Source organism: Nicotiana tabacum, chromosome 23 (assembly GCF_000715075.1).
Source record: "Nicotiana tabacum cultivar K326 chromosome 23, ASM71507v2, whole genome shotgun sequence".
Classification (NCBI taxonomy): domain Eukaryota; kingdom Viridiplantae; phylum Streptophyta; class Magnoliopsida; order Solanales; family Solanaceae; genus Nicotiana; species Nicotiana tabacum.
In genome coordinates, this window is record NC_134102.1 from 15,423,948 (window position 1) to 15,443,613 (window position 19,666).

Below are 19,666 nucleotides of genomic sequence, written 5' to 3' on the forward strand. Positions count from 1 at the left end.
TTTATTTGACAATAAAATAATATGCCATCAATTGGGTTACACAAAACAGTGATTGAGTAAATCTTCATTAATAGGGAAGTAGGTCCTTAATCCGTTGTCATATTTTTGAAAGTAGAAACTTGTCGGTTTCTATGCTTAAACAGTTAAATAGTAGTATACATGTTTGAACAGTGTCAAATATGCTAGATGTTAGGGTCATTGGTATAAATCTCATTATCTTGAAGAATGAACATGTGTGAACTGTTGAGTCGTTACTTCTCTGAAGTTGCTATATTCTGTTGTTCTGATATGACGTATATCTTGACAAGTTATTTTTGTTTCCACAAAGGAATAGAGATTATAGAACACGTGAAGCAGGGAGTTCCAGCACTCTGAAATGTAGTGATTAAACAATCCATATCCAACTTTCACTAGGAATTCCTAACTGTTGGAAAAAATTTCAAGTGTATTTTACGTATATTTGCTGCCTTATATTTTGTAATGTGGGATGGTTTGTTCTTGTAATTTTACGATTATTAATATGCAGGTTATATTAATAAAATGGAAGAAAGACTTAGCATCGGTGAAATTACACCACTAACTACAGAATGAACCTGCTTAGTACCTTCTGTATGTACTTTTCTTGAGACAATTTTAAGGTTCCTTCAGACCTGTTTCTGCTAATCCTCATCTGGTCCTAAGTCTTTCATTTTAAACTCCTCCGCCAGTTGTTGCTTAACCCTGTTGATCTCATTTATGCTAGATCCTGCAATTAGAATATCAACAACGTACAATAGTAAAATGATATAGGATTTATCAAAAATTTTGATATAACAGCAATGGTCCATCTCACATCGTGTGAAACCATTATTATGCATGAATCCATCAAATTTCTTGTACCATTGTCGGGGTGCTTGTTTCAAATCATACAAACTCTTCTTCAACTTACACACAAGGTTTTCTTTACCAGAAATTTGAAAACCTTCAGGTTGCTTCATGTAGATATCTTCTTCAAGGTCACCATGTAAGAAAGCAGTTTTAACATCTAGCTGCTCCAAATACAAATTTTCTGCAGCTACGATACTTAGCACCAATCTGATAGTAGTTAATTTGACTACAGGAGATAAGATCTCATTGTAGTCAATCCCTTCCTTCTGCAGAAAGTCTTTTACTACTAATCGTGCTTTGTATCTCTTCTTACCATCATGCGCTTCCTTGACCCTCTACACCCACTTATTTTGCAATACCTTCTTTCCTTTTGGTAACTCTGTAAGTATCCATATTTTATTCTTTTGAAGAGAATTCATCTCTTCTTTCATGGCTAGCTTCCACTTATCAGAGCTTATCACCTGCATTGCTTCAACAAAATCCTCTCGTTCTCCAGCATCAGTTAGAAGTAAATAGTGGAGAGAGAGAGTTAACATATCTGGAGCATTCGTGACTCTTTTAGATCTCCTTAATGTAGGTTCGGGATTAACTGATCCCGAATTTAATTCAAGTCCTGACTCCAGATCTGGTTCACCATCTGATTCTATCTCTGGTTCTGATTCTGATCTAGACTCGGCTTCTGGTTCGACGTCTTCAATTTCAGATCCAGTTATAGTCTTTCTAGCCACTTTATTTTCTGAGATTTCTTCTAACTCAATTATTTCAGATGTCTGTCTACTGGTGTTGGTTGGTTCTACTTCAAGCTTGTCTTTGTACATCACATTTTCATTAAATATGACATTCCTGTGTTTAGGATCTTTCTATTTTGATCATCCCAAAATTGATAACCAATATTATCATCACCATAGCCAATAAAAAAAAATATTTCTTGGCCTTAGGATCAACCTTATCTCTATCATTAGAGTTTACATGCACATAAGTAATACAAACAAAAAATTTTAAATGTGATAGAGTTACCTCCTTTCCTGTCCATACCTCCTCAGGAATTTCAAAATATAGCGGTATAGAGGGTCCCTTGTTTATGAGATAAGTTGTCGTGTTAACAGCCTCGGCCCAAAAATACTTCGGCAATCCAGAATTTATTCTCATACTTCTGGCTCGTTCATTCAGGGTTCTGTTCATCCTCTCAGCAACGCCATTTTGTTCCGGTGTTTCAGGAACTGTCTTGATCATTCTGATCCCATTCTCAGAGCAGAATGCTTTAAGCTCTTGACTATCATACTCTCCTTCATTGTCGGACTTGAGACATTTTAACTTTAGACTTGTCTGATTTTCAACTTCAGCTTTCCATCTTTTAAAGGTAAAAAACACATTAGATTTATTTTTCGAAAAATAAACCCATACCTTTTTTGTGGAATTATCAATAAAGGTGACATAATAGCGTAAGCCTCCCAGAGAAGTTACAGGAGATGGTCCCCGCACATCTGTATGCACTAGTTCCAGTTTCTCTTTCTTTGGCATCTTTCCCGCCTTTGAGAAACTAACTTTTTTTTTCCCCGTAAATGCAATCTTCGCACAAACATAATTCAACATGCTTTAGGTTTGGTAATTTTTTTTTGGATGCCAATAACTTCATTCCTTTCTCACTCATATGCCCGAGCCTCCGGTGCCACAATGTAGTATCACGACCATGATCAACTGTTGCTATAGTATCTCTTTGTATTGCAGTTGCATACAATGTTCCCTTCTTGAAGCCTCGTGCCACAACCAAATTTCCTTTGGTTATCTTCTACGATCCGTTACCGAATGTTGTTGTATATCCTTCACTATCAATCTAACCCATAGATATCAGATTTTGTTTTAGGCCAGGAACATGTCGGACATTTTGCAATTTCCATAGCGTGCTTTGTGAAGTCTTTATATGAACTTCACCTTTCCCGACAATATCCAGAGGTTCGCCGTCTGCTAGATAAACCTTCCCAAATTTTCCAACAATATAATTATGCAATAAATCTTTGCATGATGTAAAGTGAAAGAATACATCTGAGTCCAGAATCCAAGATTCGACTAGACTGTCTGCACAACAAATTAGTGCATCACCGACTTATTAAGCAATTGCATTTGTTGAATTATCATCCTTGTATTGATCATTCTTCTTCTTCTTTGGCTCTCTATACTGACTACTGTAGTGACCATTTTTTTCGCAATTCTAACACGTAATGTCTTTGTGATTTTTGGATTTCCCTCTTCTCCTTGACTTTGATCTGCCACGACCATGACTTTGTCCTTTTTGGTTATTTCTCCCCTTGCTTTCGGTATTAAAAGCAGATCTTGGGAAATCACTTAATTCTCTTTGACGAATATCTTCGCTTAGAACCAAGTTTCTAATATCATCCAATTTGAGTTTGGTACTTTCCGATGAACTACTAACTGCAGTTACTACTGCAGACCAACTCTTCGGTAGAGATGATAATAGAATCAATGCCTTGACTTCGTCATCGAATGTTATATTGACAGAACTCAACTGAGTTAATATTACATTAAACTCATTGATATGTTTCGTAACAGATCTACCTTCTGTCATCTTTAAGTTGAACAATCGACGCATCAAATAGACTTTATTTGAAGCATATGGCTTCTCGTACATATTTGATAATGCCTTCATCAGGCCTGCAGTGGTCTTCTCGTTAATGATATTAAACACCACACTTCGTGTTAGCGTCAAACGAATCACACCAAGAGCTTGGCGATCTAATAGATCCCAATCCACTTTGGCCATATTCTCTGATTTTACCTCGGTCAGAGGTAAATGTAATTTTTTTGTACAAATAATCCTCTATTTGCATTTTCTTTGGAATCCAAAATCTTTGCCATTGAATTTGTCAATCTTAACCTTCCCGTCTTCTGATGCCATTTTTCACAACAACAAAAAAAATTCATGTGAATAGTGCCTGTGAATAGTAACGATGATCAATAATGTCGCACTATTCTTGTGAATAGTACATGCACTGATACTGTACTTTTCTACGAGAATTACATTGTATGTGCTCTGATACCAGTTATTAAAAAACGTGTCATGCTAATAGAAGGAAAAAAATATTTGAAAGAGTAAAGCAATAAAATTGCACAAGAGAAGATTTATGTGGTTTGGCAATTTTTGCCTACTCCACAGTTATACAAAGAATAGCTCTTTATTAATTGAAGAGGGAAAGAAGAAGTTGAGGGATGATATGAAAATGAAAATGCATACCCCTTTTATAGGCATTTGAATACCTTGTCGACATAAGCGCTTACATCATAGGAATGCCGATGTAAGCGCTTACATCATACGAATGCCGATGTAAACGCATACATCATAAGAATGCCGATGTAAGCGCTTACATCATAAGTTCATCTCTTTTTATTTTTCTTTATTTTGTTTTGTCTACCTTTCTTTCCTTCACATGCAACAACAGGTTTGCTACTATCACTAACAGATAGTAAAAGCTTAAAAAAAAAAGGGCAATTCGGTGCACAAAATATCGCGCATTCACGTAAGGTCCGGGGAAGGGCCGCACCCCAAAGGGTGTGATGTAGTCAGCCTACTCTAATGCAAGCATTAGTGGCTGCTTCCACAGCTCGAACCCGTAACCTATAGGTCTCATGGAGACAACTTTACCGTAGTTCCAAGGCTCCCTTCAGTAAAAGCTAAAGAGCAAACAGATATATTCTTAGGGCCTTGCTACGGTCATGGTTGATAAGAGCCCTTGCAAATAGATTTTGAAGCCATCAGCCAATTTATATAACGTGAAGCTTAAAAATAATTTTACTTATTAAAAAAGGAAATGATTTAACTAGAATATTACAGATGATAGGGACTTTTTCCTTTGGCCTCTTTGTGGTTTCTATTCTAGCCTTTAAGTAGTGGTGAATACAGTTTAGCTCTATGTAAGATGTCCATAAGACCCATTAAATAGAGTGTGTGAATATACTCCTGCCTCAGTTTCTAATGGTGTCATCTATTGTTTACACGGATCAATATATTCTCTTTATACAACTCTCCTTGGCCAGTTTAACTGGTTGATTTTCACGGAGTCATATAGATATGTTTCTTAAGCTGGGAGAAGTGTTTGTATTTGTGGGTCCATTCCCATAATGAAACAAGAAAAAAAAAAAAGGAGATTGTGGGGTCATCCTCGTAATGAAGAAGAAACATTCTGCAAAATGTCAAAATTAGTAGTTGGTATCGAAACGCGTTTTTGACCAAAATTGATTTTGGTTAGAAACCTTCAGCTTCTTATTTCACACACCAATCTCAGAGGAAAAATATATCTGAGAGTTAGAAAGAAAAGAGTGAGGTTTCACAGACAGGGTATAAGAAAAATAGTCTGTGAGAAAATAGAGAGTGAGCGATATTGTAATGAGGTGAGAATATCAAAAGAGGGTTATTTCTTTTGAGTGTTGTAGTGGTCTTTGAAATATTTTACTCGGACCTACAAAGTGTAAAATTTCTTGCTATAGTAATATCAGTGGCTCCTCTCGGGGCCGTGGTTTTTTTTTCTCTTATTCAAAAGGGTTTTCTACGTAAAAATCTTGGTGTCGTTGTTACTCTTTTATTCTTGTTAATTACCATATCTCGATGGGAAATAGAAGGGTTTTCTTTTACCTTTTTTTTTAAACGTTCCCACAGACTATAGGTGGAAATTATTTGGCGCAAAAAAGCGTGCAATTTGTTTCCCACCGAATCAGCGGGAAATACATTAGAAAAATTATTAAACTCTTCAAAGTGAAACGGTGGGAATCTAAAGATAAAAAAATATTTTAATCTTCCCACAGATGTAGTGAAAAATTCAAAATTTTGAAATTTGAATTTTCGTCCAAAACACCCGCGAAGTTAAAAAATTTCACAAAAAAATAAATTTAATAAGACAATTCCGAGTGAATCAGTGGGAATGTCTTTCCTAAAGATAAAAGAATATTTTAATGTTCCCACAGATGTAGTGGGAAATTCAAAATTTTGAAATTTGAATTTTCGTCCAAAACACCTGCGAGGTTAAAAAAATTTCACAAAAAATAAATAAATTTAATAAGACAATTTCCAGTGAATCAGTAGGAATGTCTTTCCTATTATATTACATTCCTTCTTCTTTCTTTTCATTTTCACTCTCATTCTCTCTCATTCTCTTCTTTGCAAATCCTCCATTCTTGTCCAAGGAGCTTTCACTCAAAGAAAATTAAAGGTTAGAGGATTATTATTAGATTTTGAACTCGATTTAACTTTATGAAGCCTGAAAGCTTTTCCTTTGATATAATAGTTGTAACTTTTTTGCAGAATACTTTCAAACAATCGTTGGAGGAGTTCATTGAAAGCCAACCAACCGATGATCAAGGAAAGTCAATCCAACCATCCCAGGAGAGTTATATGGACTTGCGGAATTTCAAACAATCGTTGGAGGAGTTCATTCAATTGGATAAGATTGAATGTTGAATTTTTTATTTGAGTGTTTAGTTGCATTATTGGTTTATTGTATTTTCTGTTTTGGTTGGATGTTTATGAAATGAATCTGAATCAATACTAAATTTTGTATGTGAATGTTTAATTGTATTTAGGCTTGTTGTTGGTGGTTGTATTTTTTGTTTGGTAGGTGGTGCAGTATAAAAAGCAGCACAATGCACAAAAAATATTTTTCAGACTTCCCACTGAATCCGTGGGAAGGTTCGTCCTTTTAGTTACAGATCTTGCATGATTCCCACTGATATCGGTGGGAAAGTTCATACTTGTGTTTTCATTACCTGCATTTTTTCCACCACTTCCCTCGCTAATATATTAAAATAATAAAAATTACTAATAATACTTCTCACGGATTGTTGGTGGGAAACTTCATTATTTTTTCTATTAAATTTTCGCTGGGAAAACCGGGGGAAACTTCCCACTACTTCTCTGGGAAGTTTTTTCCGACCATGTCTTTTCCGGGTGATCCGTTTCGGTGGGAATACGGTGTGAAAACTCAATTTTTCCATTGATTTTGCCGTGGGAAAACCATGTGTTTCTAGTAGTGTTTTGCTTTCAATTTGCTCACATGTACAAGACAGACAGAGCTAAATACGAATCAACTGCCGGGTTAGAACATTACATATAAGGGCCCGTGTCCATGTAAAAAGAATTCATGTGTCATTTACCAAACACAATCATTGAAGCCAGATGATATATGATCCAATTCATTGAACTGACTCCTCCCTAAGTTTCAGTCATGTCTTTGTCGCAGTGAGTGTATTCATATGAAATGATAAAATACCTCTGAAGGCAAAAAAAGGGGGGCCTCTAATCAAAATATCAATTAACAAAATTGTACCACACCTCCTGGTAAATTCAGTTTCAGTTTCTCCTACGAGGGACCTTAACCTTATTAAGAAACTAGGAGGGAAATTTTATTTGACAATAACAATAACATTAGAGAATCACCGTGGTGCATCAGATGGGTTGCTCCTCCCTTAACCAGAGGTCTCGGGTTCGAGTCCTGAGTATGGAAAAACCCTTGGTAGGGAGCGCTTCCTCCCGAATGGGGCCATATGCGGTGCGAATCCAAATATAGTCGGGCTCCAATGCAGGTACCGGACATCGGGTGAAAAACCCAAAAAAAAATACATTAGAGGATTAGGGAAGGGACAATAGGAACAGTTAAAATTGAGCTTACTTTTATTGTTTGAGAGACTTTACATGTACTATTAATCTGTAAGCGTTGGTGTCAAATTACTTTTGTTTATAGACACATTTAAGATAAATACATATAACATTATTCCTGCGAAGAGAGTAGAAATGAGTGTCTTTATAAGATCAAAATTGAGGAAAACCTTTATTTTTAAAGGCCGACGGCTCTGCATCGTATCCCTCACAAGGTACACCAGATGTCGAACCTAATGTACCAAAAATTCTAATTAATATATTAAAGTACAATTAATTTAAAGTGAAACAATATACTTTCTGCTACTTACCAAGTTCAAAAGTCAGTAACATTCTTTTCTTTGTTAGAATCGACTGTTGCCCCGTCAAATGCAGATATATCAACTAATATAGGAAGCAAAACATGTTTAGCATTAGAAAATTATATGTAAACACTATCATCAAAGCAACACATATTTTCTTGTAAGAACTATACCTTCTTTTGGTTTTGTACCTTTGTTACCAACAGAAGATGGCTCGTGTATCGTGAGAGTTCTTTGCTTATGCAAGTTAGCTCCAGCTTTGAATAATGACTTTTCTTCAGTGTAATCAATCAATACGTGCTGTTTTTTTGCTTCAAGCTCTTTTAATCGTCGCTGTGATAGAAGCGACTCTTTTTTATCAACTGGTAACTGTTTGTACATATCACGTCTCCAGAACTTGATTTTAGACATTGTACCGGCACTTCTTTTTTGGTGGGCAGCTAGTTGACGCTTTGGTTTTATTGTCTGTCAACATCTGCAATTTGAACAATTTAAATAAAAAGGTAACTAATCTTTCAGAAGAAACCCAGGACAATCTTATCATACAATAGTGCTTACCTTCCAACGCATTGATAGTCAAGGTTAAGAAAACAAAATCAAGACTTACTTTGGATCATTTTATTGTTATGAAACTTCCTGATCCTTATTTCGTATTCAATAGTCTCCCGAAACCACTAATCTTGCCCATTTAAATTCTATTTCATATTATTTTGCCAATTAGTTTTCGAAAAGCTAAAAATTTGCAAGGTATTTTGTTTTCTTTTTTAAAAAAAAGATTATCATATCAAGGAAATTCCAGCCTATTTGGAATATACAGAATTTTTTCTATGTTGGCATAATTACTCTAAGTAGAGAAAAGATATTACAAATATTGTAACATGATAGACACAACGGGGAGATATGATTACTTATTTCCTACCGGAGAATAAAGGATAATGATACTTTTTAGATCAATATATTCATATGGTCCTTCATTGGTATTTCTGATGAAAGTTTCTACGTAGGCTGGAGTCTGATTGGTTTTTCCATTGTTTGCTTCTGGTTTAAATTTTAACTTTATCACTTGGCCAAGAAGTTCTTGTTACTGTAGCAACAAATATCATGTGAACAATTTTTTCAGATACATCAACAAAGTTCTTAGAGAATATTATACACACCTAAAGAAGCAAAAGGCAGAAGCTAGTTTGATCATGCCAAGTTTTCTCAATTTATTTAATGATGACTGATATTAAAGATGATATTTTTTTGTTAGTTCGCGATGATTATGATGTTTCTTAATTTACTTTAGCCTCTGAATAGGTAAATTCTCTAGTTTGATCTTACGTTCAAGGTTTCATATAGCCGCCCTTAAAAGTAAGCTCACGACATTGATATTGACAGTTGTGGGCATCGGTAAAGTACTCATTTGGGCACAAACAAAGAAACACGCAGCCATTCGAGAAGAATATTATCATATTGTGGTGCTTACCTTCCGATGCCTCAATACCCAAAGTTTTACCTCCGGACGCGACTACTTTGTAGGAAAATAAAATAAAAATTTTCTTTGGAAATCTATCCCCCATACTTTTGCAATTTCAGTGATCATATGCGTTTTATTAGAAGTGCACCAATTCAATCTGTATAAGATTTAATCAAATTTGACCATAATACATCCAGGAACCCAAAGAAAGACCTTTCAGTGATCTATTCAAGAACCAACAGAACCATAAACAATTTTATTCATATATGCTCAATAAAAACCGACTAAACAGGAAGCAAAGCAAACAGAAAAGGGCAATGCAATATTACAAAAATACTCACTAGAACTATTGATATTCACAAAAGGAGAATCCATGAGAGAAATCGAGAATTGTGGGAGAAGAAGTACAACAGGGAAAGACGATAGAACAAAGAAAACTACGATTGGAGAAGAAGCACAGTAGGGAAAGACGATGAAACAGAGTAAAGTAAGATGAAATCTGGTGATTAGCGCTTGATATGGTGCTATGCCTTGTTATCACAGTTAAGCCTACTCAACAAAGTTAACGCATGTGTCCCCAAGATATAACATTTGAGAAGAGAGAGAAGACATTGTGTCGGAAAGCAAGGATGTCGACGGTCTCCTGCTTGCTTTAGGGTTCTTCTATATAGTAGAAGAATACAGTGTCTCTACTACTATTACTAATTTTATGAACAAATATATGTACCTGGTGAAATAGCGATCGGGAGTGGAATCTAGGGAAGGTAGTGTGTATGCAGACTTTAACCCTACCCTGGTGAAGAGGTTGTTTCTCTACTCAAGAAACAGTAACAACAACAGAAGCCAGAAAGATAGTACCAGCAACATAAGAACGAGAAAATTGATTGAAAAAGCAATATCAATAACCAGCAACAATAGCAAGATACTAGGAAACCGGATCAGGTCACGAATGACTCTTCAGGTACCGTGTTTTGTAGAATAGTCACGGGTTGTTAAAAACTAAATGCTACTTAATTATGTATAATACTATTTGTTTAAGCAAAACCGAAAAATATAAGGAAGAAAAAGCTCAGAAATTTAAGAACAGAAGGTTAAAGCTTCTTGATAAGAGTGGGCTGCTCTAGTGGTGAGCACCCTCCACTTCTAACCAAGAGGTTGTGAGTTCGAGTCACCCCAAGAGTAAGGTGGGGAGTTCTTGGAGGGAGGGAGCCGAGGGTATATCTGAAACAGCTTCTTTATCCCATGGTAGGGGTAAGGTCTGCGTACACACTACCCTCCCCAGACCCCACTAGTGAGATTATACCGAGTTGTTGTTGTTGTAAGGTTAAAGCTTCTTTCTAGACACAAAATTATTCACATTTACTTGTAATCCCAACAACTGTCCTGTATATGCAAAGTCATTTCATTCTATGGCCATATGAAACTCCAGTTTTAGAAATATAAACAAGCAGCAGTATCTTACAACTTCATCAGCAAAAGATTCATTGAATGGTTATGTCATCAAAAGAATAATAAAATTGAATTACCATTTCTATGAGCTGCTAATCATTCACAAGAAAAAAAATTATTGAGCCCCCACCCCTCCGGCCACAACAATCCTACAATTTCAAATGTTGTGGCAATATTGCGACAGAAGAAATGAACGTAATGCATTAGCCATATAGGATCGATATGGCTAATGCGTTACGTTAGAATTTCAAGGATCAATTACAACGATGACCACTTCTTGCTGTGCTTCATACCACGTCCTGTTCTAAACTCAGCAGCCAATATCTGTACACCCGATCGATGATGTTATTTCCCAATGGCCTTTATGGTCTCAGCCCTCATCTTTCATCAGTCTAATCCAGCACCTATGCTTCTTATCCGGCTATCTATTTCTTTACACTCATCGGCATCAACAGCCTGTCTTATCCCAATCTCCACGTCAAAGTTCATTTTGTGCATATCTGTATTCGTCATCCCATCCAAGTAAGATGATGCATTTAAGCTTGAAGATCGATCAACTTTCACCTGTGCCCGGAAATTGATCCTGGAACTTGGCATACTAGTACAAAAGATCTCCTTAAAATTTCGAGCACATCCAAGATTAAAAGGATTCATCTTCCTCTCATATCGATACCTGTAATTCTCATATGTGGTCTGCATGGAAAACAGTATTCTGAAGGATGGGAAGCGGAACGAGTAAAGTAACTAAAATGAAGAGAAAAGAGGGGGGGGGGGGGGGGAGTTGGGGGGGGACCTGATTTGTGAGTATCAAGTACAAGTGAAATGCCGTGAGACCTCCAAGAAACCAAGAAACTACAAATGTATATATTATAAGGATGCCTGAAACAGGTGACTTAAGAAACGCGCTCCAAAAGTTACAATCATGTGCTTCCATTATCTTCTTTATATTTACCCAGCAAAACGCAAAGACGTAGAGGCTCAGGAGGTTAGTAGAGGAAACAAACATGAAAAAGTAACGATAGTTCCTCTGCAAGAAATAATGCAAATATATTAGGCCTTTGGATTGGACAAAAGAAATACATTCTAGGAGTAAAAAAAGTGAGCTAGGTAACAGCTTAAACTTTTAAATGAGATGGTCACACAATTCAACATGGTATCAGAGCAGGCAGAGGTCCTGTATTCGAGTCGCACCGCCACCCAATATCAAAAAGAATTTTCACATGCTTGGCTCATCAACTAGAATCAAGCCCGCACTGAGGGGGCGTGTTGAAGACATAATTAAGTAACTAAAAATATGCTCTCTCTAACAGTTTAAACTTTTAGATCAGATGGTCACACAATTCAACAGATACAATTGAAAAAGCATATACACAAATGAGATGGATGCAAAAAAAAAAAAGCAGAAAGAATGCACAGTATAAATGCAACTCCTTTAACCTTAGCTAACTCAAACAATGAGAATAACAAAATTATTTAGACCAGAGATATAAAGGGAAGCACAAAACAAGATTCCTTGACAAGAGCTCCAATAATGTCAAAAATTAACATGAAAGTCTAAGTATGTTTGGCAGAAGTGAAAATATTAAGCAGATGCTAAAGCACAATTTATCCAAATGACAAAACCTTTTGAAATGCAGGCATTGCTCAGACCTACCTTCCCAATGCACTGTCCCACCCATGGGCAATGGTGGTCGAAACGTTCAATGCAATTGTCGCATATGGAGCAATGAGAGCAGCGTGGTGGCCGATATAGCATACACGTTTTGCAGTATTTTACTTTGACAACTATTCCATTGACAGTAACATTTTTCATAGGCGGTAAACTGAGAGGACCAGTCTGACTTCCTAAACAACTTGTGGAGATGCTAGAGGTATCAAATTCTTCGTCAGGTTCTGGAGGATTGGTATTTCGCGGAACAATTCCAGGATCTGTTCCTGAAGTTAGCAATAGAAGAACTACAATCTGCAATAATTTACATCAATATGTTAGACATTACCTATTATACACTATCTAAATAATTTTTGACAGATAAAGACAGAACCAAAATGGGAAGTGGCATTTTTTGTTGTCCTCTTTTTAGAATAAATCGAGTGATAAAGTAGCTATAACACTAAGCATAATTACAGTACATTTTTCTTCTTGGAGATTATGAGAGGAATAATCGTAGGCTAATACGGATGAATTGGACAAAAGAGCAACCAGAACCAAGATTTGTAACTAGATTTTTACAATTGCAACATATGAACTGTGCTTATAACATGGCAATCCTATAACTTATCCTGGTAGAACAGTAACGTGCGAGTTTAAGATCTACGTGTGTATGCAGACTCTATAACATAGTTTGATCCAGTTTATGTCTTTGCTTGAATGGCATTTACATAGAAGTAGACAAGGGACTAAAAGTAATGCTAGGGCAGCACGGTGCACTAAGTTCCCGCTATGCACGGGGTCCGGGGAAGGGCCGAACCACAAGGATCTATAGTACACAGCCTTACTCTGCATTTCTGCAAGAGGCTCGAACCCGTGACCTCCTGATCACATGGCATCAACTTTACCGGTTACGCCAAGGGCTCCCCTTCACTAAAAGTAACGTTGATGGTGTTAAAAGTAACAGCAGATAAAGATAGATTTGAAATAGATACTGAGTAATAGACAAGTAAAAGAAGAGGAAAACTTACAAAGACTGAGAAGAGAAGAGATATAGCCACAATAAGATAGCCTAATCGATGGGGAAATGCATTGATGAGTCCTCTTGAAACAAAAGCACAAAATAATGCTACTGGAACTAGGATTAAGAACAAGGTAAGAAACAGTGCTCTAATATCTGGGCCAAATACAAGTCTGCCTCCAAGGTAGAATCTCTGCATAGATATAAAAGACTATAATCAGATGGTAGGGATTTATCAGTACATGATAGTCTACAATGCATATTTTTTTCCTTACATCAATTACTCTACAATGCATAGTTGAACGATTGTTTTTTTTTTTTGGTCACAACTCAAACCCGTGGCACGTATTGTCCACTTTGGCCAAACAGACCTCACGGATTTATAGCTTAGGCTAAGCTATCATCGTGCCAAAAGCGCGCATGTCATGTGAACTTGTGCACTGTCTTATTTATCACTTCAGTCATCTCTCCAATTTTTTATGTAGGATTTTCCTAAAATGTCATATGCAATCCTTCTTCAGAAGCTTACTAGCCTAAAAGTCTGTTAGTCGTTCTCTTTGACCCGCCCTCCGTGATGGGTGTCATATTTTTGGCCTAGATGACTACAACAACAACAAAAATAAATTAAGTAGGGCCTAATCCCAAGCAAACTAGAGTCGGCTATAGATATCCTCACTGACCATGTCCCTCCAACTATTTTTTTTTTTTTTTTGAATAAACTAAGGTGGTTAAATTTGTAACTTTCGTAGAATAAAACTGAATGTTAAAGATGATAATTGAACAACATGGTGCTTACAAACCAAAATATAAAATTCAACAGAAACACAAAGATAAAAAGTGCCAACATTACATTTCTTCCTTGCCAAATTTGATAAAGTCGCAATTGTGAGCTATTAGTATTGTTGTTGATTCGCGCTTTGGAATCACATCGGTCATGGCTAGAAGAAGACAGGGGAGGAGAATACATTTTCCTTTACAAACAAACGGAGATCTCACAGATCCCCAATCACTTTCAATATAAAGCATCTGCTGTCTTTATCCAATCTTTATAGCTTCAGCCTCAATCAACAACCTTGCCATAAATGCCTTTTTTTTTTTGTGAAATCACACAATATTTTGATCAAACTGAATACCCAAATTCCTTTTTTTTTAAAATAATGAAAATAGATTTGTAATGTAATGTGACTCTCTCCCTCTGTAAATGGTACTGGGAAATTTGTTATGACTATTCAATTCTTTGTTGTAAGGAGAGAGATTGCGAGAAAAATGAAGAAAGAAAGGGGGAAATGACTACATTTGAGCGTTAGAATTAGAAAGATGGAATATGCAATATGATGAGAAATGAAGCAAAACCAGTCCAACCATATGAGGAGCAGAAGAGTCTTAACTGAATGAACGGTCTATCGCTCACTCGGGTCGTTAAGCTTAGGGGGCGTTTGGACATGAGAATTGTAAAAATCCGGAAAAATAATTTCTTTTTTAAGTGAAAATGATATTTGATAATTAGAGATCTGTTTGAATATGAATATAATTTGGAGTTGTTTTTAAATTTTTGCGAGTGATTTTAAGTGAAAAAATTAAAAAACTGTTTTTTGGATTTTTTTCAAATTTACAAAAATTCCAAAATTCAATTTCAAGTGAAATTTAAAATTTTCATGGACAGATACTGATTCCGAAAAAAGTTAAAATTTTTCGAAATAAAGTGAAAATTTTCTTATGACCAAACATGCCCTTATGCTCTTCGACCACAACATTTTTGACCATCTTTTTTCTTATACGCATAAGGTTGTTATCCTATGCAAATTTGGATAGTAAAATTGGAAGAATTTAAGCTAATAATAATTAAAAAAACACATTAATTTTTACTTTTTTTAAGAGAGATAATGTATAATCATGTTGAATGGGTTGGTTATGATTTGTTATTTGATTCATTTTGACCTAATTTATTTTTGACTAAAATTAAATTTTAAGAGTATTGGATCGTGAGCGATTTATCAATTTGTTTTATTTTGACAAGTCCAACCCTCTTATTTGCCCCTGATGTTCGGTTATAATTCTATATTTTAGTATATTATTTACCGTATATTTCTGGGTTTTAATGCTAAACTATACTATATTTGTGCTTAATTGAGTTTATTTTATGTGTAGATACGTTAAAGACGAAATTGGGAGCAAAGTTAAGATTTTATATATATTTTATAAACTACAAAAATGAAATTATGATTATTTAATCAGGGACAAAAGAAATCAAAAGAAAGACAAAATAAACAAATTCAAAAGAAAGGAAAAGAAAGAGACAAAAAACGTGAAAGAGAAAGACAAGAAACAAGGATGAAAGCTGAAGAAAATGTAAGGCAACATAAATTGAAAACGAAGCAGCAGTGTCGGGCGAGGCTAAGCAATTTTCTCGCGTTTGAGCACGCGACGCGCAGCCTGACGCGAGGTGCTCGCGCGTTATGCATGGATTTTGTCTCCTATTTGGTTTTGGACTGAGTTATTTCATCTAGGTCTTTACCCTACACATATAAATAATCATTAAACACTATTTTTAAAGAGGAGACCGAGATTGGACAGAGAGACCGACATTAGACCGGAAATTCGACCTAAGGAAGAAAGAACACACTAAGAGCAAGACGGAAAATTCTTCTACGAGTTTTTCACTTCCTTCTTCCTATTTTCATTATTGGTTATGAATTCTAGTATTGTAGTTATGCATACTATTATGAATAGCTAATTTGTTATCTAGGGTTTTTATGAAACCTGTTGGAGGATGATTTTCTTGTTACGTTAATATAAATTTGCCTAGTATTTTCTCTATTTGTTCAACTATATTATTCTTGTGGTTGATTTAAGGGCCCTTAATTAGTTGTGCCTATTTAGTATGTATTACTCGGGAGAGAGTGCATATTTAGATAGCTGTTGAACAACACTACTTCTAAACGTATATGAGGGATCACTACGGAAGGTTTAAAGGTGGGATTGGGGATAACGAAACCTTTGTGCGATCTGAGTGAGCTGTACTTAATGCCAGCTAGCGTAATTCGGGAGAATATGTCTAATAAATTGTGATAATTACTCATGAGAGAGTTACGACAGTTAGAGTGCTCATGATCGGTAGAGAAGACTTAGGCAAATTTATAGGAAACATAGCAGAAAGGATTCCGACAATTGGGAAAATCATAACTCTAGACCTCCTTAATCTTGTCTCCAATTCTTATCCTTGTTAATTGATAGTTTTACTGCTTTCTAGTATTTGTTAGTTAATTAGATGAAAATAAACATTATAATCTTTATAATTAGGAAATTGTTTGGACTTGTGTTTCTTAGCGATATTGAACAACTGTAGCTAAGCCTTAGTTCTCTGTGGGATTCGACTCCGGACTTATTAGCCGGAATATATTTGCAACGACCGCTTAATCCTTTTTATAAGGCATAATTGGGCGTGATCAGCCACCCTCACTAAAACCACGCCCATAGAGTTAATCTTCCGATATATCGAGGGGGAATGTCAGCTTAGTAGCTCGCGTAATGAATCAATCCTTAGGATAAGAATTTACTTACATTTAGTGCTTACACAACAACAATATACCCAGTACATTTAGTGTTTATATCAAATCAATAAATCTAAAATATTTAATAGGTGCATGTATCACTTAATTATAGTGAAGTGCTATAATTCTCAATTTTATTTTTAGCTATTGAGGTTAAATTGTTCTATTTGGATTAAACACCAAGCTCGAATAAGTATTTAATTAATTACATACGGGACTTAAGTAACACTACATTCACTTATTTTGTAACGATGGATGAAAAACTAGTATAAATATGAATTTACTTTCTTCCGCATAGTTAGCAAAAGCAAGTATATTTACTTGTGTTTGCGACCAAAACCCATATAAAAGGAAGAGTGTTCGATTAACAATCAGCATAAAAGTAATCGATATCATAAATATCTAAATAGTATAGTCCTTAATGTTAAAACATGGATATAAATAAGTAATATACTCAACTAAACTAATTCGGAATTAAGGTGTACTTAATTGATGTAAGTTAGTAATAAGGAGTATAGTTTGGTAAAGAAAATCAATCAGGTAACAATTATAACACGTATGAAATTATGATTTTTAGTGGGCGTTTGGACATAGAATTGTGTAAAAAAAACAAAAAAAAAAACAAGTGAAATTGTATTTGAAAATTAAAGTTGTGTTTGTACATGAATATAATTTTGGACTGTTTTTGAATTTTTGTGAGTGATCTCAAGTGTAAACTTTGAAAAATAGCTTTTTGGAGTTTTTCAAATTTTTGAAAAATTCCGAAATTTACCTTCAAGTGAAAATCGAAAAATTCGTGGCCATATAATGATTTTGAAAAAAAGTGAAAAATATTTCGAAAACAAACCTCTAGCCATTAATCATAGACTTACCCAAATTAACCAAGCACATATAAAAATTGAAAACCCAAAGAAATAAAGTCCTTTCTCTCCCAGAATCACACGCAAATATCTCTTTCCATATTTTTAAGTGTGATTAGCAACATTAGATGCACGACGGAAAGGAAATTTCATGAATGAGTTGGCAAATAAGGTGATGAAATATACAAAAATATATATACAAAATTAAAAAATATAAGCAAAAAAGACTTTTTTCAATGGGTATGGTTGAGATTCATTGAAAACATATAGACGAGTCAATATGCAAAATTTGAGGAAGATTGGAGGTTAATTTGGACTGATTTGGTATAAAAAATCGTAGTTAAAATCGAGTTAATTTTTTTTTCCAGCGACACATGTATCAAACATGTATCACACATGCATCTCACACGCAGATAATAGGTATACATGAATATACATGTGATACATATGTGATACACAAGTGATACACAGTGTGAATACACCTATCATTTTTTTCATGTTCATTTGCTACCTCAAATTTTCAATTCAAACCACCTCAAAACTCTACCAACTCATCCTAAAGCTGAGATTAAAGCTTTTTAAGATATACCCAATCTATTCTAATAACACACTCAAAAGAAAGCAAAAATTTGAACTTTTTTTTACTACAAATAGCTAATTGGCTAATATTAGTAGTAATATTTAATGAATTACCATTTTTTGTAATAAAGCTACTTATAAATAGACATAATTGGTATTTTCTCTATTTTTATGGCCGAACAGGCCCTTAATCATTGGATTATGGAATTTTTACATTTCTATATACTATTTCAAACTTTATTATCATCCATACTCAAGTTTTAATATAATTATATAATATATACAAAATTACTAATTTTGTACATTTTTAGGCATTTAATGATAATAATTAAATCCTAAAATTACTCTAACATCTATATCCACTCCCCCCACGTTTCTCTCTCCACACCCCCTCCCGCGTATCTTCAGTATCTCTCTCCATTAACGCATATTTTCACTATTCTTCAAAAATCTCTCTACATTTTTTCACTTTTCTTCAAAAATTCCTTTCCATTTTTATAGATTCAAACTCTAAATACTCTATCACACACCTCCATTAACGCATGCTGCTTGCTTAACTTTCAATGAAGAAGAAAACACTTTCGAAGATCAGCCCTAATTCCAGTAAGAGAGCAGCAGTTCCACCGTTGACAACCATTAATAAGCTTTGAAACTTTGAATTCGAATTTGGATTTTCAAAAATTATTATTTGTTTGGATTGGGTATTGTTGCAAACAATTGGAATATTGTTTGGAGTTTATATCTCAATTTTGAGGGTATTTTGGTGAAGATTAGACTTGATTTTGGCTTAATTTCAAATTGAAACTCGAAAAAGAAGAATAAGACATTACATACATATATACATATATTATATTGCAGAAATTGTAGTAAAGTTGTAGAAAAATTGTATTCTGTTGTTTATATATATATTTTTTATTTAAATATTGTATCAAAGTTGAACAATATTGTATAAAAATTGTATTTGAGTTGTATGATATTATAGTTGTATATAACTGGGTAGAAATAATATATGAAAATTGTAGATAAATTATATAATATGTAATTAGTTGTATGAAATTTATTTTTACTATGTATAAATCAGATACAAAATATACAAAAGACATATTGTATAAAATTTTTATAAAAATTGTATTCAAGTGATATGATATTGTAGTTGTATATAACTGGGTAAAAATAATGTACGAAAGTGTAGGTAAGTTGCAGATAACTCGAAACCTTTGCAGTCCCTAAATATGATGGGAACTGAGAAATAAGACAAGATTTTATTGA

At 34.6% G+C, this 19,666-nt stretch overlaps 2 protein-coding genes across 2 annotated transcripts; both read right to left on the bottom strand.

The window, feature by feature from the left end:
* Window positions 1-659: 659 nt before the first annotated feature.
* Window positions 660-2,388, bottom strand: LOC142177049 (uncharacterized). Its single transcript, XM_075245510.1, has 4 exons — window positions 1,885-2,388; window positions 1,329-1,727; window positions 845-923; window positions 660-745 (listed from the first exon to the last, which is right to left on the bottom strand). Exons 1-4 carry the CDS (start codon window positions 2,386-2,388, stop codon window positions 660-662), a joined length of 1,068 nt encoding a protein of 355 aa, XP_075101611.1.
* Window positions 2,389-10,699: 8,311 nt separating this feature from the next.
* Window positions 10,700-14,796, bottom strand: LOC107764470 (putative protein S-acyltransferase 7). The gene is made up of 5 exons (XM_075246734.1): window positions 14,258-14,796; window positions 13,418-13,600; window positions 12,393-12,701; window positions 11,532-11,765; window positions 10,700-11,431 (listed from the first exon to the last, which is right to left on the bottom strand). Exons 1-5 carry the CDS (start codon window positions 14,372-14,374, stop codon window positions 11,126-11,128), a joined length of 1,149 nt encoding a protein of 382 aa, XP_075102835.1. The 5' UTR covers window positions 14,375-14,796; the 3' UTR covers window positions 10,700-11,125.
* Between the last annotated feature and the right edge of the window lie 4,870 nt (window positions 14,797-19,666).